The sequence below is a fragment of the Eptesicus fuscus genome, chromosome 14 (assembly GCF_027574615.1).
Source record: "Eptesicus fuscus isolate TK198812 chromosome 14, DD_ASM_mEF_20220401, whole genome shotgun sequence".
Taxonomy (NCBI): Eukaryota; Metazoa; Chordata; class Mammalia; order Chiroptera; family Vespertilionidae; genus Eptesicus; species Eptesicus fuscus.
Genome location: NC_072486.1, coordinates 62,173,072 through 62,192,998, shown reverse-complemented (window position 1 = coordinate 62,192,998; position 19,927 = coordinate 62,173,072). Strand labels below are relative to the sequence as shown.

Sequence of the window (19,927 nt, the reverse complement as noted above, 5' to 3'; positions counted from 1 at the left end):
ATAAGGAGGTTCTGCATTTGAACTTCTCTTTCAGAAGCTCAGTTACTGGTATTGTTCTGCTACACAGTGTGCGGAACATGAATGAAACTGTTGAAATGCTAAAGGAGTACTGCTTCCAAACCACAAAGGATTTCATAAGATCGGTGACCAGAATGTTTCCTTTAACTTTAGTCTACTCATTCCAGGAAACCCAATTTTGATTAAAATTGGGGCAACCAAGGAATGAGGCAAGGAGTTAAAAAAAAATCTGTAAGATAGCTATGTCTGTCAGGGATCCAAGTTTTTTTTATTTATTTATTCCTAGAAAAAAAAATATGTACTTTAACAAATATATTGATATTTCAATTCCAAGAAGAAATGAATTTTTGTAATGTAAAACTGGTGATTTAATCAGCCTCTATGTATGCAGATGGCAATATTCTAAAACAGAGATCCACTGTCAAAGCTGTCATTTTACCAACCTTATCACCTCATTTCCTTTTAAAACTTCCTATTCCATTTCACTTTCAATAAATTGAAATTCCTTACTAAAGTGACCATCCCTATTTCCCACTCCCACTCTCTCACACCCCCTCACATGGTCTCACTTTCCTTTACTCAAAATATATTTGGTCAATGCCTATGTTTCAGGCACTGGGGTTGTGTAGGGTACAAAATAAGTAAGACTACACTATTCTCGAGGAGGTCGCTGTAGCAGTGGGATAAGAGACATGAAGAAGTAGCTGTAATGTGTGCACAGAGCTGATACAGTCAGGGAAGAGGAAGCTGTCAGGAAAGATGCAGAGAAGTAGCATCAGAGGAAGACCCTCAAGGATGAGTCATGACAGAGGACATCTCAGAAAAATCTAAGAAACTTCTTTAGACTTAGAAAAGGGGGATACTACACAAAATCCCAGGTATGCCAGTCTTTGCTTGCTCTAGCCCAGTGAAGGCGAACCTATGACACGTATGTCAGCACTGACACGCGTAGCCATTTCTGATGACACGCGGCCGCATGCCAAAGATGAAACATTTGCTGCTCCTGAGAATGAAACATTTGCGAAATAATGTTTTTTTCCTCAAAGTGACACACTACCTGAGTTATGCTCAGTTTTTTGGCGAAGTTTGACACACCAAGCTCAAAAGGTTGCCCATCACTGCTCTAGCCACTCCAAGTACTAATTATGCTTCTAATTTTTGTTTTTTAATCCTTTGTGTTGAAATAGCTTAATGTTTTATCTACTACTATTAAGAGAACCCATGCAATGTTTAAATTACTCTGATGTAGAAAGAAAAGCCTTATGTCCAATTACAATTTCATATTAATTTTTCATTATGGAAATGAAAGAGGTTTCAAAGTCTAGATTTAAGAGTTATGTGCTTATGAAGAGATTATGCTAAAGCCAAAGGAAATGCTCATGTTTTAAGGGTAAGAGGAGAAAAAGCAGTATACAAATCTACATGACCCTAGAAAAACACTAATACATGTGTTTGAGAAGACCTATGAGGATTATTCGTTGCAGCATTATTTATAAAAGCTAAGAAACAAATTTAACCCCATCAAAAGGAACTGGAGATACTGTAGTATATCCATAGACTGGGAGTCCTATACAGCCAAGGTAATGAGCTAGATCAGTAAGTACCAACTTGGAAAGATCCAAACCTGAGAGGGAAAATAGTTGCAGAATGGTATATTTACAGCATAACACCGTTTAAAGAAACTAAAACAAAGCAACGCTACATATTCTCTATGGTAACAAGTATGGAAACTGTACTGGACCAATATATATCAAACTTACAAAAGCAATTATTTCAGTGAGAGTGCAGGGCCAATGGTGGAAGATGGAAACAGAAGGGGGAATGGTAATTAAATATGAATTTATCTATAACACTTATATGCCTTTTAAAAAGACAGAATGTGCTTATATATTATTTGCTCCATTTTGTAAAAAGTGTGCACATAAATAGGAAACTGGCAGCAAATATGTACAACTACTAACAGTGCTTAATTCTTCGTGGTGGAAATATTTTTTTCCATTTTCAAATCACACTCCCATTCCAGATATAGGATCACAGCAATGTAAAAAGGTCAGAGGGAAACGAACAAGTGTCCATGGCAGTCAACTTTAGAGACCCCCATTATTTCTACTACTACTTTTCTGACTTGCCAAAATGTCTAAAATGGGAAGTTGAAAAAAACTTTGACAAATTTTTTTGTTGTTGTTAATCCTCACCTGAGTATATTTTCCCATTGATTTTTTTTCATATATATATATATTTATATATATATAATTGATTTCAGAGAAGAAGGGAGAGATAGAAACATCAATGAAAAGAGAGAATCACTGATTGGCTGCCTCCTGCATGTCCCCACTGGGGATTGAGCCCGCAACCCTGACAGGGAATCAAACAGTGACCTCCTGGTTCATAGGTTGATGCTCAAACACTGAGCCACACCAGCCAGGCTCCATTGATTTTCAGAGAGCGGAAGGGAGGGGGAGAGACACACAGAGAGAAACATCGATTGATTGCCTCCCACATGAGCTCCGACCAGGGCCGGGGATCTGAGGTATGTGCCCTTGACCGGAATTGAACCCAGGACCCTTCAATCTGTGGGCCAATGCTTTATACACTGAGCCAAACCAGCTAGGGCAAAAAAAGCTTTCAAATAAAAAATTATAAACAGTATAGCAAACATTCTAAAGTAAACCTAATTAGACTGGCTGGTGTGTCTCAGTGGCTGAGTGTCAACCCATGTACCAGGAGGTCACGGTTCGATTCCCGGTCAGGGTGTGCAGGAGGCAGCTGATCAATGATTCTCATTAGTGATATTTCTATCTCTGAAATCAATAAAAATAAAAGTTACGGTTATTAAAAAATATTAAAGTAAATCTAATCATACATAGGTTATCTAGTGCTGCATCTTTTAAGGAAAAGCATCACTGAAATCAACTATTTTATTTGAGGTCTCATATTTTAAACACTGTTTAAATAATACAAATTCATTACAAAAAAATCAGAAGATCCTCAGGTTGTTAGGCACCCGCTCCTCAAGGTTAGTTACATATATTATGAACATACTGCTATCACAACTGCCAAGAAACTTTCTGGTGCATGGAAAACACTAATGTTTAGGCACTGTAAGGTTTAATTCAAGAGACTTGTTCTATTATGTGAAAAATATTTTGCTTGAAGCTACAGTTAAGAACTTAAAAATTCATCTTGATACTTAAAATCCTGCTTTTGCTAGAATTCTCCTAAATAAAACCTAGTGAAGCAACATCTATGGCAGAAGTTTCCTGTGCTATAAGGAAAGTGCTGTCCGGGCTGGTCTTGTTCAGTGGTTAGAGCATTGGCCCGCAGACTGCAGGGTCCTGCATTCGGTTCCGGTCAAGGGCACATACCGTGGTTGCAGGCTTGATCCTGCATGCAGGAGGCAACCAATCGATGTGTCTCTCTCACGTCATTATTTCTCTCTCTGTATCTCTCACCCTCCCTTTCACTCTCTCTAAAAATCAATGGAAAAAATTATACTGGGTAAGGATTAAAAAACAAACGCTTCAGAAGGTGGCAAGGGTTATGGAGAAAACACAGCCAAAGCAGTGGACCCAGTGCGGGTCCTAATATATGGTGACGGGAGAAGATTTGACTTTGGGTGGTGGGCACACAGTGCAATATACAGATCTTGTAACATAGAAACCCACACCTGAAACTTGTATGTTCATGTTGACCAATGTCGCCCCAATAAATATAATTTAAAAATTAAACTAAATAAAAAAAGAAGGGGACTCAGAATAGGAATGCTGGGGTGGGGGCTGCAATTTTAAAATAGGATAGTCAGGGAGGGCCTTACGGAGAAGCTGACTTAATTTGACGGAGGTGAGGGAGGCTCATTCATTATCTAGGAGGAAGAGTGTTCACATAGCACGAATATCCAAGTACAAAGTGCATCAGGAGTTTGCCTGATGTGTTAGAAGACCAGCAAACGAAGTAAGTAGTAAAACTAAAGTGGAGTGAATAAAGGACAAAAGACTAGTCGTGAGATCAGAGAGGTGATGAGTATTTGTGGGCCCTTTTAAGGATGCTGGTTTTCATTGAGTAAGGTGGGAAGCCTGCTGGGTAAAGAATGATGGGAATGGCAGATTCCAAGACTGAATGAAGCTTCAACAACTTATGTTACAGGGAACTTCAAAAGTATACGTCAAGAAAACAGCTATGGTGAAAGACCTCTAAATGCTTATCAAAACTGTCTCTGAGAGGCTAAGGTGCCTCCCTCCTTGTACAAGGCCTGGAAATTACATTTGAAATCAATACAGTTTCCACACTGTTTTCAATTAAATCTAGATTTTTGACTTGGTTGAGTCCAAGAGTACATAATAGAGAGAGCCAAAAAGGACTTAGTAAACATATTCTTAAGTAATAAATGGTCGTTGGAGCCCAGGCCCCTGCGCCCCTACTAAGTATAAAACACTATCTGAGATGGGTAGAATCAGACTAGAAAGAGAAAAGTACTAACAGAGACTTGGGGCTAGTCCCAACTCTGCTATTAATGCAGGCCTTGGGCAGGTCACATCACTTCTGTGGGCCTGTTTCTCTACCTGCAAAGAGAAGTAGCTAGACTATATAATCTCTACAATATCCAATATTATTCTGTTTGTAAAGTGACTATCAGCTCTAAAAATGTAGGATTTCATAACAATGGCTAGAGTCCTGAATACAGAAAACTTAAGGGGAAATGTCCAGAGATTAAGTTCTTAAAGAAAATTTATTCTATAAGACACATTTTTAGGAAGAGAAGTATTCTAGAGAATACAAAGCTACCAACATGCTAAAATACCACCAAGAGACACAAAATCTCCTGACTATTCCAAAGTAAGCAGAACAGGGTTTATAACCTGGCCTTTGAGGAACAAGCACAGTCAGACCAACCAACTCTAACAATTTCCAGACTACAGTGCTCTCTTCCTATACAGGGCTTCTCAATTGTTAGAAAAATACCCAAAGCAAATAACTGGAAGTGAGCATATATATCTCTTGCACATTTGTTCTCAGAAAAAGCCATTTACATTCTGGATAATGAGAGCAACAATGGAACTTTTGGACGAGGAGGGGAGCAGATGAGAAAGAACAGGCGAGGAATTCAGAGAAGGAACGTTCTCAGGGCTGAGCATGTTTGCCCTGGCATGTTCTCTTTCCTTTTGGCAATGCTACCACCACACTAATGAATACGTCTGCAACAAGAGAACTTTCCCAACACTTGTTTCCATTCAACCAGGAACTATTTTGAAGATATTTTAAGAGAATATATTTTGAAAACTGCTTGTATGGAAACATGATAAGTGGACACAACAAGTCATTTTAATCTACATGATTTAAGATTTTAGTCATTACTATATATTTTCTAATTATGTATTTCAATGATTTGACCACATAAAATTTAGGACTCCTTTGTTTTAAATCTTTTGGACAATTATTCTCTGGCATGGCTCAAGCATTTGTGAAAAAGGGGATAATAAAACAAATGTTTAACTAAAAAGCTCACCACCTCTTTTTTTCTTTTAGCAAAAGAGAAATCAGGTGATTTATAATTCTGGAGGAGAAATGCAAATCATGCTTAGTTGATGCAAAACTACATATTTAAAAAAATAATTGCACAGATTATTAAAATAAAAAATGCCATGCTTTTGGTTTGTTTCACCCTAACACTCAACTGCTCTAGAATAACAAATCTCTTGACCCATAGGCTAATAGGCAGAGAAAGTAAATAACATTGTGCCCAGTCATGCTGAAGAACTGTTTTTCATTTCAGCCTGTTCCTGTGTCAATCTCAAGAGAGGATCTGTACAAAGTTGCACACACTTTCAAGTAACTTCTGATATTAGGGTAAATATGTAAATAAAAGAGGCAAAGACTCATTGTATTTTTCACCTTTGCTTCCTTTACTTGTGAGGATATTTTTAATGATTAAATTTGTGGATAGAATGAAATACTACCTAGGGCCAGTCATCTATCCAGAAATTTCCTTTAGAATAATCTTCAAAATATGAGAGATCAAACGAGTGACTCATGAACAAAGTAAAGCAACTCTAAGGTAAATAGATGAAAAAGTGTCAAAGGCAAAAAACGATAGCTCTCTCCCAGGGATAAAATGAGCCTGGACTACAGATGGCTGAGGCAGCTGTGGCTGATGCAATTTAATTATAACCTTATAAAGTCCTGTGAGAAACAAGTAAATACATCAAATTACTCTGATATTCCATCTTCAGGACAAATGCCCACATAAAGGAGATCATTCAGAATCAGACTGATTAATTCTATTTTTAAAAGTAGGTATAAATTATTTAAAATATACTTAAAGATTGAATCTTATCTCGCCTATCAGTATATCAGACTATAGACTCTTTAAGGGCAATAACCTGGATCTCCATTCCTAGCATGCAGGAAGAGGTAATTAGAGTTGGGGACGCTGCCAGTTGCACTAGCGACACTGCCAGCTCTGTGCATTAATGCACATTTGATAGATTATCATCTTACCTCAGACAGCCAGGCCCAGCCCATTGCAGCCTGCACCCGAGTAGAAGTCTCTTCAGAGAGCTGAGCCTTCCCTACTCAGGAGAGATGGACCTGGGCCGGTCTCTTCTTGGGTGAGGAACCAAGCAAGGAGCTCCCTCTCAATGCCCTGTGTCATGGGAACTTCTGAACTGATCCTGTGTGTGTTCAGGAGATCTAAACTCAACAAGGGGTCCTTTTTTCTGTTTCTTCCTTTCTCTCTGATAATATGGAGTCTGAGGACTGGGCTGGGTGGATAAGAAAAGGTCATTTATAACTAAGAAAAGGTGAAGTGTTATCCTTCAACAGCATAACCCTTCTACTAACCTAGCAGATTACCAAAACCTGCACCCTTAAACCTATTCTTCTGTAGTTTCATTTTAGAAGATTGTAATCACTTTCCTGTTTCCATAGTTTATCTTTCGCTTTCCTAGTCATTCATATAACCATCCTGAGTCAGGCAGTATTTATTTTCATGGAGAGGCAGTAAAATATAGAAGACACTGGACTTCAAATTTCGAGACCCAATTCCAAGTCTCTGCCACTCATATTAAACAAAGTCATGGTGGGGGGAAAAAACACAAAGTCATGGTGGTTAAAAAATCAGACTCCAGCCAGATCGCCTAAGTTCCCCTATATGAACTTTGGGCAAGTTAGCTTTACTCAACCTCTACCTTTCTATTTCCTTAATCATAAAGCTAAGTTAAATAATGGTATCTACACATAATGGACTGTCATGAAAGTTATATGAATTAATATATGTATAGCATTTGACCAATAAATGGGACACAGTAAGCACTCACTAATATTATAATTAGCTTAATGAGCTCAAGCAAGTAATTTCATCTCATTTTCCTCATGGTAAAAATACAAATACTACTTCTACATACCCATCCATCTCTTGATCCTGTAGGAATTGTAGAGTAGTAGAGGATATTTTGATTATGGGACACTGGGTTTCCTATAACCCTATCACACTGAAAATGGAAAAGTACAGTTGTTCTACTATTTATTATTAAAAAGACTATTCTGATTGCATTTTGGGGTTTTTTGGGAAAAACACTAGCCTGGAGGCCAGAAAGCAGGCTCTGCAACTAGTTAGTTTAAATATCCTCCACCTTCCTGAGTCTCATTTTTACCATCCTTAAGATGAAGCAACTGTATGGTATAATCTCTGAAGTTCCTTCAAGCAATATGGTTTTCACCAGCATCAGGAATAAACAAATCTTAAATTGTGTGAACAAGCTTTTCAAAGGGAACTAGGACATTATTCTGACTTGTTTTTATTTTATTTTTTCTGACTTGTTTTTAAAAGAATTTCACTTTAACCAAAGAAAAAGGAAGCCAAGAGTACATGTTTTCATTGTACCAATCCTAAAGTGGAAGGAATGGACTTAATGCCAAAAAGATGACAGAATAACCAAGTCAAAAGCTAGAGGTCTCCTACTTTAGTTAAAACAGGGGCTAACCTAAACAGCAAGTTAGATGGAATTTTTATATAACAAATGGAGAGTATATAATATTGAATTGCAAAATTAAAACTGACATCAGCCAGATTCAAGAAGGAAGTGGACACATCTAACAGAAGCGAGCATGTGCAAAGGCAAGGCTACCCTTAGAGGTGGACTGGAGGAGGGGGAGGGAAAGCTAACTACTATTTTTACTCTGGCAAATAATAAGAAGAAGCTGAATGAATTGAGGTATTATAGACCTCTAACAGCAGGTTTTCATTAATAGGGCCAATCTGACCACTGGTTTCTTTTGTCCCTGAACACCCGGCCCCCAAGTCTCTCTTCCCCCCAACTCCTGTCATTTTAAGTGACATTATCACCTTTACAGACCACACTCCAGACACCCTGGCTTCTCAGTCAGTTCCTTAAGTTTCTCCTCAGTGACCTTTCCTCTATTCTATCTCATTCATACTCCCAGGACACATCTTGAATGTTTTCATCTCCACAAACAGCCTCACCTCCCAACTCATAAATTCAGACACCCCCTTTCCCACCACAGTCTCCAATCTCTGTCAAAGAGCTTCCCACCCCATCAACAATTCTTTCATCTGTGAACTCTAATCCACTGATCCTCCCTTTTCTTCCTACCTATCAGCCCTATCTTTCTCCTTTCTCCTTTACTCAACTTAAGATTTAAGAGCCATTACCATCACCATTCTCTAACAATCCTTTGCAAATCCCTGACCTTCTCCCCAAATGCCCATCTACAACGGGAGGAAACCAAACATTCACATTCTCTAAACTTAGACTTGAGGATGCCACTAAGTAAGCATTCATTCATTTACTCAACAAATACAGCTGACCCTTGAACATTGTGGGTTTGAACTGTACAGGTCCACTTACATAGGGAGTTTTTCAATTGACCCATGCAGTTCAAACCTGCATTGTTCAAGGGGCAACTCCTTGGTTGGGAACCCGCAGATTCAAAGGGCCAACTTTATATGTGATTTTCAACTGTACAGGAGGTCAGCACTCCTAACTCTGCATTGTTCAAGGGTCAACTGTATTCTTCTACAGAACAGGCACTACATCAGATTCTGAGACAGAGAGAAGGGCTTTTTAGTAAAACAGACTCAGAGACAGCCTTCATGGAGTTTCTATGGGTTGGCAAGGAAGAGAGATATAAGTAAACAAATGTACCAACTTTGGCCCAGCTGGCGTGGCTCAGTGGGTAAGCATCAACCTATGAACCAGGAGGTCACAGGTTCAATTCCCAGTCAGGGCACATGCCCAGGTTTTGAACTCGATCCCCAGTAGGGGACGTGCAGGAGGCAGCCAGTCAATGATTCTCTCTCATCATTGATGTTTCTATCTCTCCCTCTACCTTCCTCTCTGAAATCAATAAAATAAAATAAAATAAAATAAAATAAAATAAAATAAAATAAAATAAAATAAAATAAAACACAAAAGGTATGCTCAGCCCAGCTGGTGTGGCTCAGTGGTTGAGCATCAACCTATGAACCGGGAGGTCACGGTTCAATTTCCGGTCAGGGAGGGCTATAGGGGTCAATGGAAGAAAAAAGGGGACATATGTAATGCTTTCAACAATAAAGATTTTAAAACAAATAAACAAACAAAACCAACAAAACCTCCCTTATATCTTCCTCTTGGTATCATGCACATTTGTATGATTTCCTTAATATAGCCACATTTCTTCAAAGCAATGTATATCTACATGGGAGTTTCTTCTCAGCTTTGGCCTCTTGATCCAAAACTCTGATCTAAACTACTAGTATCTCTACTCTTTCCCTATATCAGTCAAGTGACCATTAAAATATGCTTAAAATCTTTCAATGACTTTCCCATTTCATTAAAAATAAAACTCAACCCTTTAACCTGGCCTTAAAAGCCCTAGGAGACGGTTCTCTCATATCTCACTCTTCACCCAGCCTCCCAGCCTCATTTCTCTTCCATGAGAATGCTAATCACCTGCCTGCCTCTCAGGGCCTTTGTCCTCACAAATTATTCTGCCAGGAATGCTCTCATCCCTGACCTTGGAGGACCAGTGCTGGCTTTTTTCCCCTTTTCCATTTAAAACTCAGCTTGAATTTACTTTGTCAGAGAGGCCCTTTCTGAATACCTAATCGAAGGTAACTATTACGTCAATTCTATTATGTCCATTCTCTGCATAAAGCTATTAGACATTTAAAATTTTGTTTTATCTTCTCCCACCCCCAAAAAATAATTTTTAAGCGTCAAGGGAGCAATTTGTTCACTTTTGTATCCTGAGCACCTAGAATAATGCCCTGCACACAGTTGGTATCCCATAAATTTGTGGAGCTGATTAGAACAAATGATGTTAAGATGGACCAGTCTTCTGAGAAAGTAGGTTCTGCCTCAGCTGCCCGATATAAGCATTTTAAAAATCCATCCTGAAAAACTTCATTTTCAAAACATCAGTAAAAAGAGCTTTTGCCAATTTTTACATTCTCATAGCATTATCTAAAGTTTTTAATAAAACTTCCCTATTAGAAATTTGTTTCTCTCTACTGGAATTCAAAAGCTATAGATCCTACCAGAGTAGCAATTATTTAACTGTTTGAGACAAGAACTAAATTCAAACCCAAGCTCATGAAAGTAGAGAACTATACAGTTGACTTTAATGGAATTATGCTTTCTCAGTCTAAGAATTCATTCTGTTTGTGGAAATACAGTGGTTCAAGTAGGCCTTTATTAAATGAATAATCCAAAACCTCTCATGAATGACACACTCCTCTAATCTAAATTCTGGTCCATTCCTGACTAAACTTAAGTTACTCAAACAAGTTCCTGAAGGAATATAATGTTTCCACCTACAAAGACACAAAGTAAAATGGTAAATATTCTAAACTCTATAGTTAGTTTAGTTATACCATATTATAAAACTCCATTCTAAAGATATTGTGAGATAATTTCTGGCCATAGTGAAATAAAAATAACAATGCCAGAAGAGTATGCCATTTGGGCAATAAAGAAGGTTTAATCAGCCCAGCCAGTGTTGGCTCAGTGGTTGAGGATCGACCTATGAACCAAGGGGTGGGGGTAGCATTGGGTGTGTAGGAGGCAGCCAATCAATGATTCTTCTCTCATCACTTATGTTTCTATCCCTTTCTCTCTGAAATCAATAAAAAATATTTTTTAAAAAAAGGTTAAATTGCTTCCCTGAATTGCTGGCATAAGGAAAAAGAATATGATGTCATGATTATTAGAGCATCTTTTAATTAAGAATTTATGGCAGCCCTGGTTGGTATGGCTCAGTTGATAGGAGCGTTGTCCTGTACACTGAAAGGTCGAGGGTTAAATTCCCGGTCAGGACACATACCAGTAGCTGATTGATGTGTCTCTCTCACTTTGGTGTCTCTGTCTCTGTCTTTCTCTCCCTTTTCAATGGAATCAGTGTAAATGTCATTGGGGAAGGATTAGAAAAACAAATAAACAAAAAAACCTATGGCAGCCGAAACCGGTTTGGCTCAGTGGATAGAGCGTTGGCCTGCGGACTGAAGGGTCCCAGGTTCGATTCCGGTCAAGGGCATGTACCTTGGTTTTGGGCACATCCACAGTAGGGGGTGTGCAGGAGGCAGCTGATCGATGTTTCTCTCTCATCGATGTTTCTAGCTCTCTATCTCTCTCCCTTCCTCTCTGTAAAAAATCAATAAAATATATTTTTAAAAAAACAAAAACCTACGGCAGATTGGGAGATTTAGAAAAGGACTCTGACATGTTATTTAATCTAGTTTTCCTTGGAATATGATGACCTAAACCATCCTATACACAGTCTGCAGTACATTTTCATTTAAATGAAAATCTGAAGGCCATTAGTATAGCGCCATATAGTATTTTAACTATTATTATTGCCTATGACTTTTTCACTTTGTCTCCATTTACTCAGTAGGCTTGGTTAGCTCTTGCTATATGCTACTGACATCAAATTCCACTGCAGAATGAGTGGAGGTTTTTCCTGGCCATTCTAATCAGCAGTTAGCAAACCATTAAGTGGTCCCTCCAGAATCCTGTTCTCAACCAACCATTCCTCTACACGCTCAGCTTTGGTATCATCAAATTGCAGTCCAGATACACAGTCTGCAGTACATACAGCCTGCTCCTGGGAGAGGCTGTTCCTCACTGTTAATATAGAGATACACATAGATAGTACTTCAAAAGTTAGTTTTTAGATTTGTTAGCTGGATCTTACAACATAGTTTCTATTAAAAAAAAAAAAAAAGTATAAATAGTGACCGAGTACCCAGACTGGTCATAAGGTTATTTACAAAAGATTCTAAAATACTCTATAGTTCTATCTGAAATTAGTAGAATGCAATTCTGTTACTATATTAGCCAGTAATAATTTAAAAATAAGGTTAAATGACAACTTAACTCTCTTAAATGCAAGTGTTTAAGTAAAGTAGGTATGATCTGATGAAGACTACGGTATATCCTGGAGGGGACTTCCAGGTACTTTCAAGACCTTTAGATGCTAAAAAACTTAAATCTACTATTTCATGTCTATATTTTATTAGAAGACATATTTTATTTTCCCTCAATTTTAATAAAAGTAGTACTGTTGTTATTATTAGCAATGTACAGGGGCCTTTTTTAGTTCAAATGAAGAGAAAAATTGAGCAAGGGGAAAACAGTGGAGCAGTCAGACTGAAGAGAGAAGTAGGAAGAACTGCTGGAAGACAACAGCCCAAGAGATGGGAAAAGGTAAGCAAAGAAAGGAGTAAAGAACAGTTAAGTGTAAAGGTGTAAAGACAGTACACAATAGGGAGTAAGCTAAACTACAGTCAGAAAGACAAAGGAAAGAAAACAGTATTTACACTTGTGCACATACATAATTAACATTGAAAGGAAAAAAGAAAGGAGTCTGGTGGGAAACGGGGTGTGTGTGTGTGTGTGTGTGTGTGTGTGTGTGTGTGAAGGGGGGTTATGGAGGGGTGGGGTGGGGGGGGGGGGGAGAAGCAATAGGTCCTTAGCAAGCCACCAGGTGGGAATTCTGGCCACAGATAGCTTGATGGCTTTCTAGAGTAGAAGACAAGAAAAGTGTAGGCTCATACAAGGATGCAGACAGGATATTTACAAGACATGTATTTGCCATATGTTTAAAAACATTTACTTTTAGGATAAAAGGGAACTTGTAGAATATTTGGAAATTTACAGAAAAATGTCTTTAATAGACTTAATATTTTGTCATTCATACTTGGAATTTGCATGGAAAAAAAAGTTACACTATATAAAGTTACACATTTTTGTGTGTACCTTTAAAGATGTTAAAACATGAGTAAAGGCTGTAAAACATTTTGTTCATTAGGCCGTATCATAATTTAACTGTTGTCAACTGGGTCATTTAGGTTGCTTCCAACTTTTAAGTTTTAAAAACAACACCACAATGTACATATTCTTGCACATTAATCTTAGAGTACATCTCTGAATATTTCCTTTAGATAATTTAATTTTTAAGTAAAATGACCCAAAAGATATAAAATCTTTATTGATCAATATGTCCGGCTAGGTTTGCTACATCTCATACCTTTTACCAATAACATCTAACCTGTCAATTTGATAAGCCATATATTCTCTCATTAATAAATCTGCATTATGTGGATTAGACATAAAACCATTTTATATCCTATGCTTATTGGTTATTCTTTATTTTTCTAAATAATTGCTCTATATTACCCTCTTTATGAAATCACTTCTTTACTTCACCCCCACAACAACTGCAAGTCTGTGTTTTCTTTGGTAAAAGCTTTCTCTTACTAGATGAGCACATCTGTAATGGCTGAGAACTGTGACTCTGAAGTATGGAATATGGCAGTCTCTGTAGCAACTTCTTTGCATAGAACAAAATCTTCACGGACTGAAAATTACTTGGGGTTTTGAAAGAGTATGTCTAAAGATCTCATGTGCACTTTCACATCTCTGAAGCTTTGTAAAGACTATATTCTCAACACATGAAACACGTATCTCCTCTGTACACTCTCTCCCTCAACTGAGGCACTGCCTCACTCCTCTCCTAAAAAGCAATGGCACGCTGTAACTAAAACATATGCAACATTTTATTTATTGATATATTTTATTTATATTGATCTATTGATATATTATCTCCCTAGAGAAAACCTTAAACCTTCCCAATTATCCAGTAGAATGCCAAACATCCTGAGTATTTTATACATTAGTCAATATCAAGCATGCAGAGTTCATTTAATTACAATATCTCATTTTCTAGAAGAGGAAGCAACAGTTCAGATGGTATCATTCTCACAGTCAAGGAAAACCAGGCCCAGAATCACTCCACTGACCAATCACACTCTCCTAATGCTACAGTTGGAGACACCCTGCAGCACTGCTAAGCATTCTAGGAATGTTTCTGAATGAGAAAGATAAAAGTAAGTGAACTTTCAAAAATCAGAACTGAAAGAATCAAAGATGATTTATTTCAAAGCAGTCAACTCAGGAAAACTAAGCAAATATTTCAATGATGTTAAAGTGATTAAAGGAGTTTTATAATTTCTTGTTGAAAACTCCCATAGGGTCAGTTTATAAGAAAATCATAATCCTTAAACTTAAGTCAATTTCATAATCATACATAACTTTTTTACTCTAATTAATGATACTCAGTTTTCCCATTCACCTTATTCTCTGGGATTAAATGACCATTAGCCATTTCAAAAATTTATATCCATCTTCAAAGCATCAAGATTTGCCATCACTTACAATATTCAAAGAGAAAGTAAAATTCCAAAAGATGAGCTTAAGATGTTTGGAACAATGATGGCATTGTAAGAGTAAATTCATAACCTCCCAAAGTGTCTATTTATATTCCTTTTCTTTCCAAAGAGGATTTGAGGTAGCTTTATTACTATTTTGAAAAAAACATTTAAAGATGCAAATTGTTTTTAAAAGGACATTTTTAGTTATACCTCATGAAATCATGTAAATACTGAAAACTCTATCAAACTATGTTTGGAGGACATCCCAAAGATAAGCATGTCAAATTATATGGAATATATAGTACTTAAATATGCAGAAAAATGTTTTAAGTACAAACACCAGAATGTAAATAAAGATATCCAGTGAGGGACAGGATTATGAGACATTTTAATTTTTGCTCACCTGGACTTTCTTACATTCCTGCTACGGATATGGAGTATTTATACAATTATAATTTTTAATTGTATAAATGCTCCATATCCGTAGCAGGAATGTAAGAAATATATATATATATAACAAAAAAGTATATATACATATAAATTTTTAAATTTCAAGATCTAGGTATTAAGGAGGCTTAATCTGAATTTATACATCTTAATATTTAAGAGCTCAAAATTTGGCACAGGAAGGAGTGTATGCCTGCCTAGATCCTATAAGAGGCAGGGTTTATAAAGAAGATTGAGGTTGGGTTTTTCTTATCTCCTTGCCCTTCTGTATAATTCTAAAACTATATTACTTGAAAAGGAAGCCTTGCTTATTCTAGTGAGCCACTCCCCCTTGAAGTGTTTAAAGCACATTCCAACAGTAATTACATTGTTGATGACCTGAAAATGGGTCACCCCACACAACTGATTAAAACTCTCTTATGCAATCTTTCTTTGGAAGAAGGACAGCTTGTACAAATATTTCAACTACATCTACTTCCTTAAGAGAAGATGGTACACTTTGTAGGTATTACAAAGTTCTAAAAGCATACAGAAAGGCAAAGGAAAAATTATGAAGAAGTTAAATTAGCCTAGTCATTTGTTTCAACCAATTTCACACTACATCATTAATATAAGAAAGTGCATAGGTTTCTGCTACATTGTTAGTTAATAAATTAACAATGTCTAAAGTGTAGATATTTTCACTTTGAAAGTTATGATGAAACAATTGTATTACCTGAAAAAGTATGTTAAGAGAAATTTGAGAAATAACTACATTTCGACAGGATACATGTAATTGCATTTCTATAGATTCACTGTTCATTTCAACAAGGTATACTGTTTCTCTTCTGATTAGGAATCTAGGGTAACAAAACTAGATTTAGCATGCCAATTTTTAGTCTAAGTAAATAGGTCTAAGTGAATTTATGAAATGTCTTTGAATGAATTTATATGGTTTGGAATTCTGTTTGTAAAAGTTTAAAGATCACATCATTCAACTGCATAAGGGTTTAAAATATCTACATACAGAAACACCCTAAAGTCAAGAGGTAAATGGGGGACAGGGTAGCACAACATGATAGAAAAGCTGTCCCAAACTGAGTGGAACCTACTACCCCAGCATGGTACTGGGACAGGGCTGTTGCCAACCACACAGACAGTAAAGCAGATATCCTGACTGTCTCAAAGACTCAACACCTCACAGCTCCCTCCTAGTTCACCATTTGATAACTCTGAAGCTTAGAGACCCTGGTAGCAATGGGGATGCTTCCAATTCAATTACCCACAAAGAACTTCTTCTCAATTACTGAATTTAGAAAATTCACCCAAGAGACCATAAGAGGAAATCACTAGTTTGTTCTTAAAATGAACACTAACAGTTCCTAGACTGAGAAGAAATGAGAGATGCTCTGTAGTATTTTTATAGCATAAACCTCTAAAGCATATAAAGTAGCTAGATGTCAGGGGAGAGGCTCCTGCATTTAACTGAGAATTAGTCTGTGACAATCCTAACTTTCCTGCATTATTTATCCTAGGCAGAATTGTGGGGGCTTAGAATCAAAGCATAAAGCTCAGAATGTCTTTGATCTACCTCTTTTAAAAACCCTATTGTTGGGGCAGGCGAATGTGTCTAATCTCCTGTTAGTTCCAAAGACAAGCCCACAGCAGCAGCAAGATGTTTTAACTCAGGCAATTCTGAACATCAGGCTTGGTGTGACTGTCAAGAGAATGTTCAATATATTCCAATTTTATTTCCTCTTTTCTTAAAATTGGACAATATTTTAGAGTATTTTAAAATAATCTACAGAATGAAATTTTTAAAAAATGGCTTAAACCATAGCCGGTTTGGCTCAGTGAATAGAGCGTCAGCCTGCGGACTGAAGGGTCCCAGGTTCAATTCCAGTCAAGGGCACATTCAGGCTCAATCCCCAGTAGAGGGCATGCAGGAGGCAGCCAATCAATGCCAATCAATGATTCTCTCTCATCATTGATGTTTCTATCTCTCTCCCTTCCTCTCTGAAATCAATAAAAATAATATTTTTTAAAATTGGCTTAAGTTACTACCTTAGCCAAATTACTACCATTTTATAATCTCAAAATAATTAAGGTGTCAACCTTCAATCAGCTATACCTCTATTGCATCTGACACAAAAATACCTAAACTGTCACAAGTGCCTTACTGGACGTGACACCTTAAAAATATCACCCCTTTTGGCAGAAGGAAGATGAAGGTGAGGAAAAACTTTATATAATCTCACTGGGGTTGTTACGTGAGTTTCTTCAGCTGTTTAAAGGACTAAAGATTAGGAGTGAAGAGAATTGAAAATGGTCATTTCATTGCTAGGTACCCAGAGCTGGAGTGAAAAAAAAAAACAAAGTAGAATACACAGAAAATTTTTAAATGACAGAATTAGAATAGAAAGTATATAGTATTAATCCCAACAATCTGGCATTTAAAATGAAATTTAAGATATACTTATTATTGTATTGCTTGTAGCCTGAATAGACAGTGAGCCTTATAATTGTTTAATCTAACCCTGAAAAAAAAAATCTAGAGTTGTAGTCATTACAATCAGGCAAAGGGTATATTTAAACATCTTCTATCACACTATGGAAGTCCCATAAAACATCACTGATTAATTTAACCAAAGTCAAAAAAGGAAAAATTCAGTTAACAAGCCATTTCTGTAATTATCTCCCACAAAACCTAGGATTTTTTTTCTTTTTCTCTTTAATATCAAAACTCTTTAAGGAGAGAAACTGGGTAGTTACCTACCTATAGATGGAGATTTGAAAGGGTATTTATCGGGAAGATCCACTCTAACTTTCCATACTCCGCCTTCATAAGGGGCTGAAAGAAAAGTAAAAGTGTTACACATTAAAATATGTCTCCAAATTAGAAAATAGACCTGAGTGTAAATTAAACATTAAATCCTAATCTCTTTTGATAACCTTGCAAATTCCCTTGAGAGTCAGGGACCTCTTATAATTCTATGTTCAGATTTAAGTACTTTTCTTTAAAAATCTACAGTTAGAAAATGAGAAAAGATTCACTTTCTCCCCTCAGGTTACCTGATTCTTTAAAGTATTAAACACTATCCAATTATTTGGTAAGTAATAACCTCTTATCTCAATCTAACCCATGCCCCCTCCCAAACACACATATCATAAACAAAACACATTTCCCTAGCCATCATTATAGTCATCCATACAAAACCCAGAATTCACAATTCATATTTAATACTGTCATATACAGATAAGAGAGAAAAGCATATGAAGTAACTATGATAACAGCGAGATTTCCTCTCTGGTTCTAGAGTTCAAAATTTACTTTTCAAAAACCACATATATCACCACCTGTCTTGGATATTTTTATTGTCCATTAAGGAGAATAAAAACTGTAATAGAAGAACACAGACCAACGCATGTACTTACTTCCTTGTGGTCCATAAAACTTCACTACAAATTCATTGAGTCCTCCCAGGATCGTAACCTCATGCTTACTCTCAATGCTAAGGTAGAAGGTAAAGGAAATTACACAGGCTTTCTATTATCTTGAAGAACTAAATATGACATCTTAATTACGCCATTTTAAGTGTCACCAACATTTATATAAAACTGATGAAATATTTAAAAGATATAATAAATCTGTTCATTTAGAAGGCAATATATACTCTTGTGTAAAGAATATGAATGGGCTTTAGATTCAGAGACTGAAGTGCAAATCCCAGAATTGCCATCTACTGGGTTTGTGAGCCTAGACAAAATAATGTGAACTCAATCCCAGAGCCTTTGTTCTCTCCTTACAATTCAGGAAAACATCATTTCTTAGGATTTCTGTGAGGATCAAATGGATTAAATATGTAAAATGCATGAGACGGCTTTTTGTACATACTGCACATAAATGAAAAACAGATACTCAGTTTCCCCCCCCTTGTACTCTCTCCTTTCCAGCTGATCCCCAATGAGCCTTTAACATAAACCCAGTATCCCCTTTAGTCGATTTCAAATACTCAGGGAAAACACTTATTCTCCTAAACTAAAAATGCTATGCTCCCAAAATTATGGATTTACTAAGGAAAATCCCCACAATTTTCTCCCTGGCTTAGCAGATTGTCAAAATACAGACACAACCTTGCTACAAGTACTGTGCTACCAAATGCAAAAGACCAGCAAAGTAAACAAATGATAGTTTAAATCTTGTCTGAAGTGCTTCCTTTCACCTACTCTTTCCCTCCCTCCCGAACCTCCATCCCCCTTAGACTGGGGGGCTCTGGGGTTATAATCACAAAGGACTAACACTTCTGTGTTCTCTTCCTCAAAAACGTACTTTTGCTTGAGATTCTCACCTCTTTCAGGTACTAGGATTCAATTACACAAACAAAACCAACCCATCTCAGTACAGGAGAGGGCAAATGGTCTAGTATCTGTTTTATGTCTCTGCTCTATGGTCTAAATAACTCTGATAGGAATTTTAGGTGGTGGTAAGGGCTTTGGGGTACTCACAAAGCCCATTCTAACATTTATTTTTTTTAAAAAAATATTTTTATTGATTTCAGAGGGGAAAGGAGAGGGAGATAGAATCATCAATGATGAATCATCGATTAGCTGCCGCCTGCACGCTCCCCACTGGGGATCGAGCCCACACCCAGGCATGTGCCCTGATCTGCTGATTCACAGGTCAACACTCAACCACTGAGCCACGTCAGCTGGGGCCACGTAACATTTAAAAAAATATATGACAGATTGGTCTCATCTAAATCAGCAGTACAA

At 37.0% G+C, this 19,927-nt stretch overlaps 1 protein-coding gene across 5 annotated transcripts in view; it reads right to left on the bottom strand.

The window, feature by feature from the left end:
- The window catches only part of UBE2H (ubiquitin conjugating enzyme E2 H), a 108,344-nt gene that overhangs the window by 25,446 nt on the left and 62,971 nt on the right, over window positions 1-19,927 (bottom strand). For 4 of the 5 annotated variants that reach the window (XM_008154019.3, XM_008154020.3, XM_028129024.2 and 1 more), the window contains 2 exons: window positions 18,590-18,666; window positions 17,931-18,005 (listed from right to left, as the gene is read on the bottom strand). In XM_008154019.3, the coding sequence (XP_008152241.1) occupies window positions 17,931-18,005; window positions 18,590-18,666 (152 nt within the window). Of the gene's footprint in view, window positions 1-6,513; window positions 6,741-17,930; window positions 18,006-18,589; window positions 18,667-19,927 lie in introns of those variants that run through there. The other variant, XM_028129031.2, reaches the window with a different exon arrangement.